Source organism: Myotis lucifugus, unplaced genomic scaffold, assembly GCF_000147115.1.
Source record: "Myotis lucifugus unplaced genomic scaffold, Myoluc2.0 scaffold_315, whole genome shotgun sequence".
NCBI lineage: Eukaryota > Metazoa > Chordata > Mammalia > Chiroptera > Vespertilionidae > Myotis > Myotis lucifugus.
This window is the reverse complement of record NW_005871363.1, coordinates 178,023-194,152: the sequence shown is the minus strand read 5'-3', so window position 1 is coordinate 194,152 and position 16,130 is coordinate 178,023. Positions and strand designations below refer to the sequence as shown.

Here is a 16,130-nt window from a genome sequence, read left to right as displayed (position 1 = left end):
CGTGGCGCCCGTGTGGGAGCTGCAGACATTACGTGGGAAACACTCACGCGAGTTTTAAAAAGCCCTCCGAGACTCAGCGCCTGGTCTTTATCCACAGGGGTGATGGGCGAGTATGAGCCCAAAATCGAAGTGCAATTCCCGGACACGGTGCCGACCGCCAAAGGAGGCACGGCCAGGCTGGAGTGCTTCGCGCTGGGCAAGTGAGTCCTGGTCCCTCCGCGTCCTCCAGGCTCCTGGAGGCCTCCTCGCCCTGGGGAGGGGTGGCTGTCATTCGGCAAATGCGCCCCCTCACTGCAGAGAGGGGACCTGGGGGTGGCCGGGGAGGGTCAGGAGGAGGGAAGGGGCAGTTCTGAGAGGTGTGCTCCCACATTTACCGCCTGAATGACAGGCGACACGGGCCTTCCCTGGAGGGTGAACCTGGAGACTCCATTCGGGCCCCCGTTTCCCGAGGAGGCACCACGTTCCCTTGAATTTCTCTTAAGTTGCCAGTCCCTGCCTGCCGCTCGGATAGAGGCAGGTGAGACCGATAGCTCCAGGGGACCATCTCCCAGAGCCGCCTGGAAGTGACCCACACCCTTCCCGGGCCTGCCCGGTATCGCTGGCCCAGCAGCGTGGGGACCGGGGAGCGGCCCCGGGCGGTTCTGTCCGAGGGCGCAGGCAAGGGAAGATGGGCGCGATGGTGCCAGCAGCCCTGCAGGCCAGGTTTGCCGTAACGATCAGAACTGCCATCGGACACAGTCTCGGCCGTCTCTGCATGTTAACCATGCGTGACTCTCTCCTCCCACCCCGTGTGCCCGCTGACCCCTGGCTCACACCCCCAGGCTCCCCTGTGCCCAGACGTCCGCTGAGGCGACTCGGGCCCGACCCCCGTGTCCGCCACGGTCTCCACTCACGTGCAGCGGCCCCTCCAGCCGCCACGCAGGAAGTAGTTCCCTTGCAGCTTTGGTTCCGGGTCCCACGGAGGGTTCTTTCCGTGTCCGTGTTTCTCAGTCAGGACGGCGTGCACTACAGTGGTGCCTAGTGTGGTACAGTGCAATGCCGTGACCCACCTGTTCTTTCTTTATTGACTTCAGAGAGGAAGGGAGAGGGAGAGAGGGATAGAAACATCAGGATGAGAGAGAATCATGGATCTGCTGCCTCCTGCACGCCCCCCACTGGGGGTCGAGCCCACAATCCGGGATGTGCCCTGATGGGGAATCGAGCCGTGACCTCCTGGTTCATAGGTCGATGCTCAACCACTGAGCCACACCAGCCGGGCTAGGAAAGTTTTTTATTCTAATAGGAACACAAAGTCCATGGTAACACGAGCGATGTGGCGATGGGTGACGTCCTAACAGTGGTGCCTGCATGTGTGTGTGACGTCGGGGGGGCGCTCTCCGGGGCAGACCCGAGAAGGAAGAGGTTGTTGGGAGTCAGGATCCAATGGACGGTCCCGTCTTCTCTCAGCTCATTTGCCGCTTTCTGTTCTCGCCACCAGTCCAGTTCCCACGATCGTCTGGAGGCGGGCGGACGGGAAGCCCATAGCAAGGAAAGCCAGGAGACACCAGTCGGACGGGATCCTGGAGATCCCCAACTTCCAGCAGGAGGACGCGGGCTTATACGAGTGCGTGGCCGAGAACTCCCGAGGGAAAAACGTCGCGCGGGGACAGCTGACTTTCTACGGTGAGTTCCTGGGGATGCAGAGCATGTGTGGATGCTGCCACTGAAATCGGAAGCTGGGGCTTGCAGTCGGGCTTCTCACCCCCTCTCCCCCCAGCGGCGCTGGGTGTGGGGAGGGCCGTGGGGCGAGGATGTTGACGAAGCCAAGGAAGAAATCAGGCTGAAGTGTTGGGGCGATGCTGCTGTGAACACATCACAAAGGGGTTGTTTTCCCTCCCACCATCAGCTTAAACCTGACACCGGAAACGTGTCATTCCTCCTCCCAGTTTATTTTTCATGTTCTTGTAAAGCTCTACACTTTGGGGTTTTGATTTGGGGCTCGTGTCAATCCTTGGTCATTCCTCCTCCTTGGTGGCGATTTCATGAACATGGGGGAACGCACACGGTCCCGGTGTCGTCCTGATCGGAGTGGAGCGGGACAGAGCTCTCACCCCGGACACGCCTTCCGTGCGGCTGCGCCTGTCCCACTCAGGTTATCCGCTCGGACGCGGCTGTTACATGAATGTAGAACCTCCCACACGTGGTCGTCGATGGAGCCCACGTGGAACCTTGTCAGTGTATCTGTTTGGGATCCAGAAAAGCGTTTCACTCGGTGGGGCACCCTGCCAAACGGGAACACGCCTGAGCCCATCTGTCCGGGGTGTTGGAAATGAATGTATAGCTTGGCTATTATGCAAGAATGGTTCAGGGTGGGGAGTTATTTTTCTGCCAAGGGCCATGTGGATATTTATAACATCGCTAGAGGCCTGATGCACGAAAATCCTGCAAGAATAGGCCTTCCGTCCCCTGGCTGTTGGCACCGGCTTCCCTCTGGCACCCAGGACCCGGGCAGTGATCTGCCCACAGAAAAGAAGCCCAGGCCGGGGTGAAGATTTGGGAAGCGCCTGCCTATAGGTGGTCAACTGAAGCCAAGTTACTATCTTTGGGCTCAAAAAACCGCAACCAGTGAACGTCTGACGCACGTTCGCCAGGCCTCGGGAGTTGATTCCTGTTCTCCACGGTGTGAGCAGCCGAGGGGACGTGATCTGCAGGGCTGCGGGTCAGCTCCGTCATGCGAGTGTGAACGCGCCCTCCCATCTGCCCTTCCCGTTAAATTTTTTTAAAATAGTTTTTAGTGTTGTTATGTTTTTGGTTTTTTTTAATATAATTTTTTATTGATTTCAGAAAGGAATGAGAGGGAGAGAGAGATAGAAACATCCATGAAGAGAGAGAATTACTCATTGATCGGCTGCCTCCTGCATGCCCCTCACTGGGGATCCAGCCCACAACCTGGGCAATCGAACCGTGACCTGACCGGGAATCGAACCGTGACCTCCTGATTCATAGGTCGATGCTCAACCACTGAGCGATGCCGGCCGGGCAGATTTTTTAATTTCTAAGTTCTACGGCTCATGCTGGCATTTGTTTCCATTAAAAACTCCTGGTTTGGAGGATCAGGGAGCCAAATAGTCCTGGGGATTGTTCGGCCACTAAGTTCATGTAACATTCATCGTCAATAGAACTGGGTGTCAGGTGCAAAACTCGCACGATTCCAGCGGCTGGAACCCAAACACAAGCATCGATGTAGGTCCTTCCTGGCCATGATTGAACCAAAGATGGAAATGAAGGGATTGCGCATCCGTCCCGAAGACGAAGTGTCAGGAGGTCAAGTTCAACACAACTGTGAACCTTATATTTGAAGGTGTCACTTGAGATTAAGACCTCAGATGTTTTAGAGGAGAGATTCTTCCACTTCACACCCAGAAAGAGCATGCATCGCCCAAGGCAGCGATCGTCAACCAGTGGTCCGTGAGGTCCAAAAGGTTGGTGATCACTGGCCCAAAACATGGTTCTGTTCTCATGGGTGGGTGTGTTGAATTCTATGTAATATGTGGGATCCACCTGCATTGCCCAGAATTTAGACTCTACCTTCCTTCTGAAATAATAGTGCTGAGCCATCCAGCTCAGGCCTTCCTCAGAGACGGTGTTCAGGCCTGAGTTCTAGAACAGTCCAGACCATCGGGGATAAACACCTTGGGCCCACGTGCATCATAAAAAAGGGAAGCAAGCCATGCTTTCTGCCAGGCACTGAAATGGACTCTTTGTTATCCATGGACTTGGAACTGGGTGACCTGAAGGCATAAGAGAGAGAGAGGAAAGATTTCCATCAGCCCAGAACTTTAGCTCCAAAATCTCCCCGCAGAGATGTGACTCATCCACTCTGAGCTGCGGCAGCCGCGTGGGCCTTTGCCCCGTCACGCTGCACTCGGTGTGTTAAAACGAAGATTATCTCATTCTTTGCCGCTTATGTAAGAAGCTGTTTCATTCCCCATCTCCCCGGGCCCGTGTCCAGACATGCCCTTCTAAAGGAAAATGTTTTTATCATTGCAAATTGGGCTTCTGTGAGTTAATTTCACTTCCAAATCAAAGACGGGCCTGAGGATGTCTTACAAAGGCTGACTTGATTGTTGGCTTCCCCTGGGCCTGCGTGGATGACCACTGAGCACTCCTGCCACGCCCCTTGACCTCCGTGACTGTGGAGAGCGGCTACAGTGTTTGGACAGGTTCAAGCCTCAGACTAATAAGAGGACACCGTCCTCTTGTGGCAAAGCCACGTGCAGGTCCCAGTTTGGAGGGCAAAGCCCTCCCAGAATAATTATAGCCAAAGGCTATGGTTGTGAGCTTGACCTTATGGTCCGAACCTGTGGTCCCACGTGGCTGAGTGATGTGGGCTGCGGGAGGTGCAGCAAGTAAACAAAGCTTGATCAGGTGCATGTAATTGAGTAGATTCAAACCCACGAGAACATTGTAAACATCTTGACCACGCCCTTACTTTGCCTCCTGGAATCTGGCTATAAAATAAGGAACTCAGCTTGCAGGCTGTGGCACTGTCTCTCGTCCCACCCAGCCCCAGCTTTATTCTCTTGTCTGTCTTCTTTAATCCTTCACCGCCCCCCCAGCCCCCGTCAGGTTCACCCCTGGCCATGCTGAGTGCAGCACACATGACCCTACTAGAGAGGGTAGGGCAGCCCTCTGTGGGTTCAAGGAGTGAGAACTTTGTAAGGTCTTTGCAAAACCCTGCCTGCCCTCCCTCCCCAGCCCACTCCCCCCTCGGATGGCAAGGTTTGGCCCGCAGCGCTCTGTGTTTTTGAAGGAAAGCAAGGAATGAGCCCAATTGTCCTGAAATCTCCTGTCTCTGCACATGGTCTCCATGTTTGCTTTTTGAGCTTGGTCTTGACATTGCTTCATAGGGTACATTTTTTCCCTCCTCGCTCTCTTTGAAAAGCCCGGCTTTGCTGTTAATAGTCCACACAGCTTTCTAGAACTTTCTCCGTTGCTTTGCTTTCCTGGGCTCTGTGGGGGGTCGGCGTCCAGCAGGTGGAAGTGAAACCAGCCCACCACGGCCATCAGCTCATCGGGCCACCCCACCCCCACCGTGCTCCCAGCAGAGCTGAGAAGGCAGCTGCTCTGGGGCTGCCTCTGCAGGGCCGGCAGCGGACACGGGGCAGCGGACATGGGGCTCATCAGAGAGGAAGGTTGCGGCTCTGCATTCGAGTCGGTGGGGTTGGTGTCATACTTTCTCTGAGAGCTGATCCTCCCGGCCTCACCTCCCAGGCAGCTCGGCTCCGTCAGCGGAGGATTGGTAAACTGTGTCTCCTCTTTGAAACCCACGAGACTGCTTCTCGGTGGCAAAGGGAGAAGGCATTCGTTCAGGCCCCTGGACACTGCGCTGGCTAAGGGATGTATCCTGTGGTCTCCTAGTTTTGTTTGTTATCAAGCAAGTAAGACACAGCCGCCATGGCTCCATGGTTGAGCATCAACTTATGAACCAGGAAGTCATGGCTCAATTCCTGGTCAGCCCAGGTTTCGGGCTCGATCCCCAGTAGGAGGCACCTGATTGATGTTTCCAACTCTCTATCCCTCTCCTTTCCTTTCTCTCTAAAAATCAATAAAAACATATTTTTTTTTAATTTTTTTAAAATAAATTGAGCAGACACTGAATGCCCATCTTTGCTTTCTAAATGGCTACAGCTCAACCCAATTGGATTCAAAAAATAAGCAACATCCACGTGGCCATCGAGGACAGCGTCTCCTGGGAGTGCAGAGCCAGCGGGAGGCCCCGGCCCACGTACAGGTGGCTGAAGAACGGGGAGCCGCTGTTCGCTCAGGTAAGCAAGCGGCGACTACCACGGCCAGTGCCGACTGTCATGTCTAAGGTGGCCCTGTTGCTATGGAAACAGGGAAAGGATGAATCATTTCCAAAATAACATGCAACCAGTTGCCATTAACAGTGAAACACGTGCACGTGAATGCACTTGGTGAGCAGGCCCTGTGGCCGGCTCGTCGGCGTCTAGACTAGAGCGTGGTCCTCCCACGTGAATGTCCCTGGCTCTGCCTTTGGAAGCCATGCAGACGGCCCGGGGCGCGAATTTGTGCGGAGAGAGAGAGGTGTGCGGGACACGGTGAGTAGGCCCCAAGCATCCAGATCCCCTGTCAGTGCCATCTCGCACCCCTCTGGGGAGACTTCTGCACAGTGGGGTGCAGTGGTTTCACTGGGCAGACGCCCCCTCTGCCTCCAGCATGCAGAAAGGGCAAAGAAACACGAGCTCAGCACCTCTCGTGCCACATGGAGCAAACTCTGCAAGTGATGGCGGCTGGAGGCTCCGGCCTGCAGGCCTGGGAGCAGGCGGTGGGGATGGGGAGCTCAGGTGTGAAAATTCCTCCCTGGAGACAATAATTTTAGAGCTAAGGCTTGGGGTGTAGACACCCCCACACACCTACTGCCACCCAGTGGCACAGGCAGCCAATAAGCCGCCTGGCTTAGTAGGACTCTTAGATATATGGTTACCTCTAGCTGCAGGGGATTCTGGGAATTGTAGTCCGTAGCCAGAAAGAGGGGTGGACAGCACTGGGCCACCCCACCCCCAGCCCTGGGACAGGAGCTGCAATAGCCCCCGTGTCCCCACAGGTCAGGGCTCAGAGAAGTCATAACAGCCACAAAACTGCTACTTGAGGGAAAAGCCAAACAAACCAAAATAACGCCTTTTAACACGTTAAGCGCCAAGCCTGTTTTGTCTTCCTTTCCGTTTAGCCCGCAATCCGATTTCACCGATATTGCTGGCGGCCAGAGACTGACGAGGTCCAACGGAAAGTATAGTGTCAGTCACCGGTGACTGACATGGCGCTTAACCTGTTAAGAACAAGCCAGCAAATAAGTATTTCAAATCATATGCAAAAAAATTTTTTAGAAAGATAACGTACCTAAGAGTCCAACAAAGAAATAGGAATGTCTATGTATAATGCTCAAAGAGATAAATGAAGGAATCATGTACATAATAAATAAGATATTTTGAAAACATAAGCAGATAGCCTGGCTGGCGTGGCTCAATAGTTGAGTGTCGACCTATGAACCAGGAGGTCAGGTTTTGATTCCCGGTCAGGGCACATGCCTGGGTTGTAGGCTTGATTCCCCAGTAGGGGGCGTACAGGAGGCAGCTGATCAGTGATTCTCTCTCATCATTGATGTTTCTGTCTCTCTATCCCTCTCCCTTCCCCTCTGAAATCAATAAAAATGTATTTTGAAAATGCATTTCAAACATTAAGTGTCTGAATGAGTTCGCTATTAAATCAGTGAGGACTCCAGAGGGGCCTATCATTTAAACCCCATCTTCCAGCTGATGTATGTGCTGTTGGTTCACCCTCTGACCTGCCCCGCATTTAGCTGCCCGATAAATACATCGCGTTATGAAAATTACTTGAAGGTGGCTATTTTCTTCCCATTCAGGCCCTTTGATGTCACATGTAGCCAAATGGCCTCAGGGTCCCGGCTGTCGAAGGTCACCATCCGTCTCCCTCTTGCCTTCCACAGGACAGAGTTCACATCGAGCAAGGCTCGCTCAACATCACCGGGGTGAGCCTGGCGGACGCCGGCATGTACCAGTGTGTTGCCGAGAACAGGCACGGGGCTGTCTTCTCCAGCGCCGAGCTGAGCGTCATAGGTAAGTCCTCACGCGGGGCAGGAAAAATAAAATAAAAATTGGTCAAGTCACTAAGTGAACCTGGGCTCTGCCCAGCAAAATGTTCCATGCAAGACAGGGGGCAAAGGAGGCTTGAGATAGACGATGGTGCTGGAGGAACAAGGAACATGTTCTACAAACTCCCAGAGGAGCCCTCGCTGGTTTGGCTCAGTGGATAGAGCATCAGCCTATAGACTGAAGGGTCCTGGGTTCGATTCCAGTCAGGGCACATGCCCAAGTTGCAGGCTCGAGCCCCAGTAGGAGGCGTGCAGGAGGCAGCCGATCAATGATTCTCATCGTTGATGTTTCTATCTCTCTCTCCCTCTCTTTTCCTCTCTGAAATCAGTAAAAATATATTTTAAAAAATGATTGTATGTGGGGGTGTGGGAGGGGAGCACCACCAGGGCTCTCTCCAGAGGACGGGGGCTGAGCTAGGCCAAGATGCTTGGTCGTGTGGTCCCGCTGACCTGGTCATAACAGGCACCTGAATTGGACAAGGGAGGAGCTGCCCCTAATTGCAGAGGGTCCCTTCCCTGTGGCCCCATGACCATGACCTGACTTTGCCAGGACCGTGCGATGGAACCCAGGTAGCTGTGCCCCGGGGGCTTTCTGTCTCCGGGTTCAGCGTCGTGGGGACTCTCCCACGGTGGGTGGAGAGGTCGGGAAGAATCTTACCCTGCGGGAAGCTCGAGTACCATCAGGGCCAATTCAAGGGAGGTACGGGCTCGAGCAATTATCTGAGCAATTTGGCTTTTATCCAGATGATTGGCTCACAAATTAGAAAAACATTAATGCTGAGCTCCGAGCTATTTCACAGGGACTTTCTCAAGTGCTCATCTGTGTCTTCGCTGGATCCCTCGGCTCCTGGAGCCAGTTTACAGAGGAATGCGATGTGCTCCGCACCCTGGGGATGCAGCCCGCAACCCGGGCATGTGCCCTCATGGGGAACCGAACCGGGACCCCCTGGTTCATAGGTCAGCGCTCAACCACTGAGCCACTGTGGCTGGGCAGGTGCGGTCATTTTTAGGGGCCGGGGAGGTTGGGTTCTGACAGGGTCCTCCTGGGACCTTCCCGTAGCGGTCATACCTCCTCTGTGACCGTCACACGGAGCAAGCGGGCTCCTTGTGCTGTTCCTTCCAGCCTCTCGGGTCCATGTCTGGGAATCAGAACCAGTACAGGGTCCAGGAAGGACCAAGTGTCACCCCAGGAGCTTACGGACCTCTCAGGCGCACACAGAGGGTCAGCAGCCGGCGGATGTGAGAAGCCACCCATGGCCAAGCATCCCAAACTGACCTGACCATTTCTCCCGGGAGGCGGGCAGGGGTTCGGTCACACTAGAAGTGATGGGAGCAGATTAAGAAAGCAAAGGGGAAAGGTTGGGATTGAGAATTCCATGCCTATTAGTACCAGATACTCAAGGCCGGCCTTGTCGCCAGGCACATGGCCTCGGGTCAGTGGCCACGCCCACAGCGCAGTGCGGATGCTTCGGAAATGGGCACGTGTGCCTTCTGCCTCCTGTGGGGCTGATGCGATGCTATTTCAAATCCCATAAAAGCAGAATATCGTTTTTTCACATACACACACACACACACACACACAGTTTGATTTATGTAAACTCATTTCAGAATCCAATGCAGAATTCCTCCGGAACAGATGAACAATGTCGGCCTACAGCCATGAAAATATATGTGTGTAGAGAGATAGAGTTTTAAGAAGGGAGTTTATTGCAACTCTATTTCGCAAAATACCCTTTTTTAAAAAACCTCTAGAGACTTAATTTTTTTTTACATTATTATGTCAATTCAGGTGTTTACTGAGATGAGAATGAGCCCGGCCGGCGTGGCTCAGCGGTTGAGTGTTGACCTATGAACCAGGAGGTCACAGTTCAATTCCCAGTCAGGGCACAGGCCCAGGTTACGGGCTGGGTCCCCAGTAGGGGGCGTGCTCTGGCCCAGGCTCATGATGTTTCTCTTTCTCTCTCCCTCTCCCTTCCTCTCTGAAGTCAATAAAAATATATATTTTTTTTAAAAAAGGATGAGAATGAGTCTTTGCCACAGAACCTTTCTGTGCTGCAAGTGAGCTCACTGGGTGCGGGCATTTCTCACCTGTCTCCCTGCTGCAGCATCCAGCACAGAGCCCAGTCACTCACCCACACCGCTGGCCACGCAAGCACCCGACATGGTCCTGCTCACCCCACAGCCTGCTCTGGCTCAGCGTGGCTGGGCTTGCGGGATCTTCCCTCTAGGCTTCCTGCAGTTTGCACGTCCTTCAGTTTAGCAATCTCAAGCCTTCCTTCTCCCCCTTCCATCAAGCTGTCTGCACATGCATGCACACACGCACACATGTGCACGCGCACACATGCATGCACACATGCGCACACACATACGCACAAGCTCTGCATTTATCTGTTAGGAATGTAACTTGTCTTGTTCCTCATGCTAATACTACTAGGATGGCTATTGATTTGGTTGGTGTTCTTGGTACATGAGTATCGAGTAGGTCGGCCCTGACCCTCTCTTTCCTAACCCTGCATGTTTTTAGGTTGTGGCTGCGATCATACCGGGAATGTGTTTACCTCATACAGCAGGAGCGTCTGTGTTCACACTCCTTGTTAGCTGCACTTGCGTAGCATCACCTCCGAGTCAGGGACGCCCTCGTGCGTCCGAGGTGCACAGACTGAGACCCCGGCTGCCTGCTGATCCATGTCCTTCCTTTCTCCTTCACGTCGTAAGACCGGGCCCTGTGTCCACGGCATCCCCGTGAGAAAGGGACCTTCCGGCAGCATTTCCTTCTGGGAAATTACGGAAGATTTTTTTTTCACAACAAGCACACTTCATAAGGATTTAACTTGCTTCCCCTGGAACGTGTTTAATTTTTTAAATAAATTAGCATATGGTTGGACATGTCAGACATGGACGCCCATTCTCCCCCCCACACAGGCTCGCTCCTGGTTGGTGGTGGTTAGTATTTCCACCTCATGCTCAGACTGATCTCCAGTCACATCGGGTCCCTGCGGGGGCAGGGCTTGGAGATGGGTTAGGATTAAGCTTCCAGGAGAGGAATCCCTGCTCGCCAGGGGCCTAGGACATGCGCATGCACTTAATGCCAAAGCAAAGGAGGCTTTTCAGAAAGGCGTCTTTTCTCTCCCCTTCACGAGGATACAGATACGCAGCCTTTGTTTTAGACAAGAAATGATTCTTTCATGTTATGTCCACACACCAGAGACCTGGCGTGGCAGGAGTGAATTTCTTAGACACGGGCGGTGGACGTGGAACAGCGTTTTCTGAGCGCGAGTCACAGTTCACCCCCCCCAGAGGCAGCCTTGCATTGGGCAGTCGTGGTGGGGGCTGGACAAAGCCCTGGTTTCTAAGGGGCAGCTCACAGTGGGGGTGACACAGGCCTTTCCGCTTGCTCTCCGGTGGAGACACGCGCAGAGCCTGGGCCAGAGCAGGGGCAGCCACCGAACCCAAGGGGACGCTCCCGCCTGCAGTCAGAGAAATGCCTCGTGCATCGCCTCCCTCTCTCTCCAGGGTGTGTGTGTGTTCAATGCCAGGAGCTGGCGACCCAATAAATGAGCGATGTCCTCCGTGTCCTGTCCTCACAGCCCGGCTCGGCTCCCCCAGGCTCACACCTCCGCTCCTTTCATGGCGTCTGTCCGTCCATGTCGGTCTTGCTCACGCCTCCGGCTCCTTTCATGGAGTCTGTCCGTCCATGTCGGTCTTGCTCACGCCTCCGACTCCTTTCATGGAGTCGGTCTTGCTCTTGTCCTGCTGCCTCCTATGGTTCCAGCATCATCGTCTTTTCCAAAGGGCCGCCTCCCGTGATGCACCTGAAGTCTGACAGCGTCAGTGTTGTCATTTCTGCCTCCAGGGAGGGGTCAGGCTTCACTGGCTCTAGGACCCACTAGTTCCTCTTTCCCTGAACATGGAATTTTGTTAAAGATCCCTCACCCGGCCGGTGTGGCTCAGTGGTTGAGCATCGACCTATGAACCAGGAGGTCACAGTTCCATTCCCAGTCAGGGCACATGCCAGGTTGCGGGCTCGACCCCCAGTGTGGGGCATGCAGGAGGCAGCCAATCAATGATTCTCTTTCATCATTGATGTTTCTCTCTCCCTCTCCCTTCCTCTCTGAAATCAATAAAACTGTATTTAAAAAAAAGAATTGTTTGCTATCTTCTCTTCCAGCTGCAGGCCCAGATTTTTCAAGAACCCTCTTAAAAAGGGTAACTCTTGTCAAAGTGGGCGGCGACGTCGTCATTGAGTGCAAGCCCAAAGCGTCTCCAAAACCCATCTACACCTGGAAGAAAGGACGGGCCGTGCTGAGAGAAAGTGAGAGGTACTGTCTTGACATGTTTTAATACTTGATTGGCCTGTAGTCACGGTTTGGTCCCTTCTTAGTGGTTCTAGAAGGGGCCATTCACTGTCTGGTGTTCATAGACTAAGTGATAATCAGAGAACTGAAGCTTGGGAAGAGGGTGGTCTTTATCATCTTTGATGTCAACAGTCTACGCCGTGGCCGATGTGCTCAGTGGTTAGAGTGTCGGCCCGCACACCGAGGGGTCACGGGTCCCATTCCTGATCAAGGGCACGCACTTGGGTTGCAGGTTCCATCCCAGCCACAGTTGGGGTAGGTATGGCAAGGCAACCAATGGCTGTGTCTCTCTCACATTGATGTCTCTCTCACTCTCCCCCTCTCCCCTTCCTTCCTCCCTTCCTTTCTCTCTAAAAGTCAATGGAAAAAATATCCTCGGATGAGGATAAAAAAAAAAAAAAAAAACAAAGTCTGCGAAGCCCTCCTGCATGGAGAGTCAGCATGCGAAGTCCAGAGACGAGCAGCCCAGATTCTCTCTCCGAATTTTAGCCTAAATGTTCTTTTGGTAGAATTCCCCACCTTTCTCCATCCTTCTTCCTTTTGCATGAACGAATCAATGCAGTTCTTCTTTGCTACGACACCCCCTCAAATATTTGGCAGCGGCTGTTATGTCTCCTGTTAGCCTCTCCTTTTTTGAAGGTAATATCTCTAATCCCGGAACACATTCTACAGATGACATGGTTTTGATTATTTTAATCACAACTTTTTGAAACAACAGGGTTTTAACTGATTTCTAAACTCTTCACCTGTGTGATTCTTATACTTGAACTACATTTAGAATGCATGTCGTTTATACATCATAAATATATATATTGTTTGAGGTTTAGGTCAGATGTCAATTACTCATATTAGCAAATGGCAGGCATCTCTAAGACGTTTCCTTAGCTGTTATTCCTATAAAATGTACCTCCCCTTTCTGAAATCTACTCAGTCTGTTGGAAATGGTGATTATGCAAGGGTTACCCATAAGATAACACTTACCAGCTGTATCCATAATGGTTTTAATTGATGCTAAAGGTCAGGGACTCAAGGATGCAATGGGGAAGCCTGTAAAACGTTGAGTGCATCTACCCTTTGCACCTGGGCACCTTTGGATTTGCATATGCAAATTAGATCGTTGCGCTGGCGATGTTATCCTTATTAACGATTTTGCAAACATACCTGATACGGTGTATTCACACACATTTTAAGTTCATAATATACATCCCTTTCTGGCTTCTGTTATGTCAAGAAAATAGTATAGAATGGATCACTAATGATTGGCATGGCGTTCACGTTTGGAGCCCAAACAGCCGTGTTGCTTGACTCTGTTGGTTGGAGCATCGTCCTGTACAGCAAAAGGCTGTGGTGTGGGTTCGATTCCTGGTGAGGGACACATTTGGGAGGCAACTGATTGATGTTTCTCTCTCTCCGTTTCCTCTCTCTCTAAAAATCAACAAAAACATATCCTCAGGTGAGGAATGAAAACATAAAACTTGGAGCCCACGCTGAAACTGGAGAGCAGTTTCTTATTTGGCAGCCTAACCATTCATTCCCTTCCTATTTCATGTCTGTGTTTCCTGAAAGGTCGTGTCAGATTACTTTTACTAGTTATGTATTTACTCTGATGACTAGTAAAACGTACTCCGTAATTAAAATATAACGAATAGGTAGTGCTTAGAATAAGACTATATTTTAAAAGTCTTAATCAGTGATATAAAGAAAAAAAGCATCGTCCAGTGGGCATGGCTCAATGGTTGAGCGTCCACCTATGAACCAGGAGGGCACATGCCAGGGTTGTGGGCTCCGTCCCCTGTACGGGGTGTGCAGGAGGCAGCTGATCAATGAAAGCATGTCCCATGTTTTCACTCATGTTTCATTGGTCCAAACAAGTCACATGATTTTGCCCAAGTTCAACCCAGCAGGGAAATTCAATCTCACCATTTGCCTAGAAGAAAAGACAGGAGCTAACATTTTGAACAGTAGCCATGACTGCTGCCTCCGCTTAACTTAACCATTGCTACGAGTCCATTCAATGGCCTTTGGGGAAATGGTGTATCAATACGGAGAAATCTATTTGATAAGTGGATTTCATTGATTGTTCCTACCACGTGACGTCCCTCTCTCTGCTGTCTCCCCTGAGTGGCGTTTTTTCTCCTCCTGATTTGATTAATAGGGTTCAGATATTGCCTCGTTGTTTCTCTGGCACTAAAGACACATGTCAACCCAGGAAAGCGCCCGTCACTGCTCAAGTCTTGCTGTTTACCACCTGACCCTGCAGTTCCCCAGCAGGACTCAGAGCACCAGCATTGACGCCCATTCTCCCCACCGTGGGGTGCCGTGTTCCCAGGGCGCTGCCCCTGCCCCCCTCCCCCCCCCCACACACACACAGCCGGGCTGTGTCAGAGCACGTGGAGCGGACACGTGGATGCTGGGCCTGTGAATGACTCCAGGGCTGGTAGATGTCACAGAGAGGCGCATATGGGGTTCTCTTCCTCCCACTGTTTAAGAGAAGCTAGAAATCTGGACTTTCATTTGAACTACTTTAATTTTTAAATGTCAGAGCTAAGTTTTGTGTGTTACTGTTTGCACACTACGGACCACACTCCCCTGGACCAAGGACGCGCCTGGTTTTAACGTCTGAGAAAGACAAGCTCAATCGCACGTCTTGTGATTCCTGAGAAGGGTGAGAGACGGGAGAGATTTTACCGTTATTTCCTCATTGGCAGAGAAGAAATTCTGCTGTTTTTCTCATTTTTACTCTGACACAGGAGACCCCTGATTAAGTGGGTGAGTGAGCAAGAGCAGTCCCCCATAGCATTCGTGCTTGAAAAAGCTTAAAATCCCTGTTTTAGGAAAAAATTGAAATTGTTAGACCAACACAAAAGGCAACATTCTTTGACGGCGTGGTGTTAGTTATAGCTTCTAGTTTACTGACTTGTTAGCCCACATTGTTTTTGAAATGTTAAGAATTTTAAAACTCAAGAGGCAAGTCTTTAACATTTGCTTAAAAAAAGTATTACTCTCTTAAGTACAAAATACTGGTATAAACAGAGTTTTGGTGAAACAAAACCTTCTGACCCCTAAAGTCTTTATTTTGAAAGACTTGGACAAATGCTACTCTTAAGTGATACTTAATTTCAATTTTCACTAACCAACTGCTCACCAATGAGTTTACAAGAAATTAAGATACAACATTGCCATAGTTAATAAGGTTTTATCTTATTTAAGCATAGGTGATATTGTATTTATCTTGGTGTATGTACATTCAGAAATACTGGTTTAATGTTCACACGGGAACTATTTTTAAAATATATTTTTTATGTTGGGTTTTTCAAGCCTTTAGACATTGAGATCATATTCACACTGGCCTTATCTATTTAAGCCAAAGATCTAAATCAAGGGTGGGGAACGTCCGGCCCACTGGCCATATAAGGCTCGAGAAGTCACGTGGCCTGGCCCTGCCAAGGCATGGGGTGGGGGTGGGGGGGGAGGGAATGAAATGTTTGACCAATACAGCAGGCTGATTTCTAAGTGGGTAATTTTGTGTGGCCCTGGGCAGATGAAAGGTCCCCCACCCGGCTCTAAAAGAACTTCAATGCAAAAATCCTCAACAAAATATTAGCAAATTGAATCCAAAAAAGTGTGGAGAGAATTCTACACCACGACCAAGTGGGGGTCACCCCAGGAGCAGGGAGGTCCAGGGACCAGCGAGCACCGGGTGCTCCCCATCCAAACAGCTGAGGAAGGCGCTGGGTCGGGAACCTCGACCCGAGCACTCCAGGCCATGGGGACAGTGTCCAGGCCGGTGAGGTATCCACGGCATCTCCCAGGCGGAAGTCCACGCCTGGGCTCGCTCGATCCCCGCAGTACAATCAGATGGAGTCTAACATGTGAGAACATTCCACTCAAATAGGAGTAACATTCGGTGTCTCATCCACAGGCACTGGAGTCTGATTCCGCAGTGAAATTAAACCGTGGCTGTAATTTGCCTGGCGTCCCAGAGGCCTTCGGAGGGGGTGACATCCGTGTAGTACAAGGAGGGAAATCCCAGCGCAGGGCTGCCCAAGCCTGCGGGGTGTTCCAGGCTGACAGCCGGGCTGGGGGCCGCTGTCTGCCAGGCG

The 16,130-nt window shown here is 51.7% G+C and overlaps 1 protein-coding gene across 2 annotated transcripts in view; it reads left to right on the top strand.

Moving 5' to 3' along the window:
* The window catches only part of CNTN4 (contactin 4), a 182,278-nt gene that overhangs the window by 122,954 nt on the left and 43,194 nt on the right, over positions 1–16,130 (top strand). For both annotated transcript variants that reach the window (XM_023764058.1, XM_023764059.1), the window contains exons 7-11: positions 98–200; positions 1,478–1,662; positions 5,671–5,807; positions 7,508–7,637; positions 11,841–11,991. In XM_023764058.1, coding sequence (XP_023619826.1) covers positions 98–200; positions 1,478–1,662; positions 5,671–5,807; positions 7,508–7,637; positions 11,841–11,991 — 706 coding nt within the window. The remainder of the gene's footprint in view (positions 1–97; positions 201–1,477; positions 1,663–5,670; positions 5,808–7,507; positions 7,638–11,840; positions 11,992–16,130) is intronic.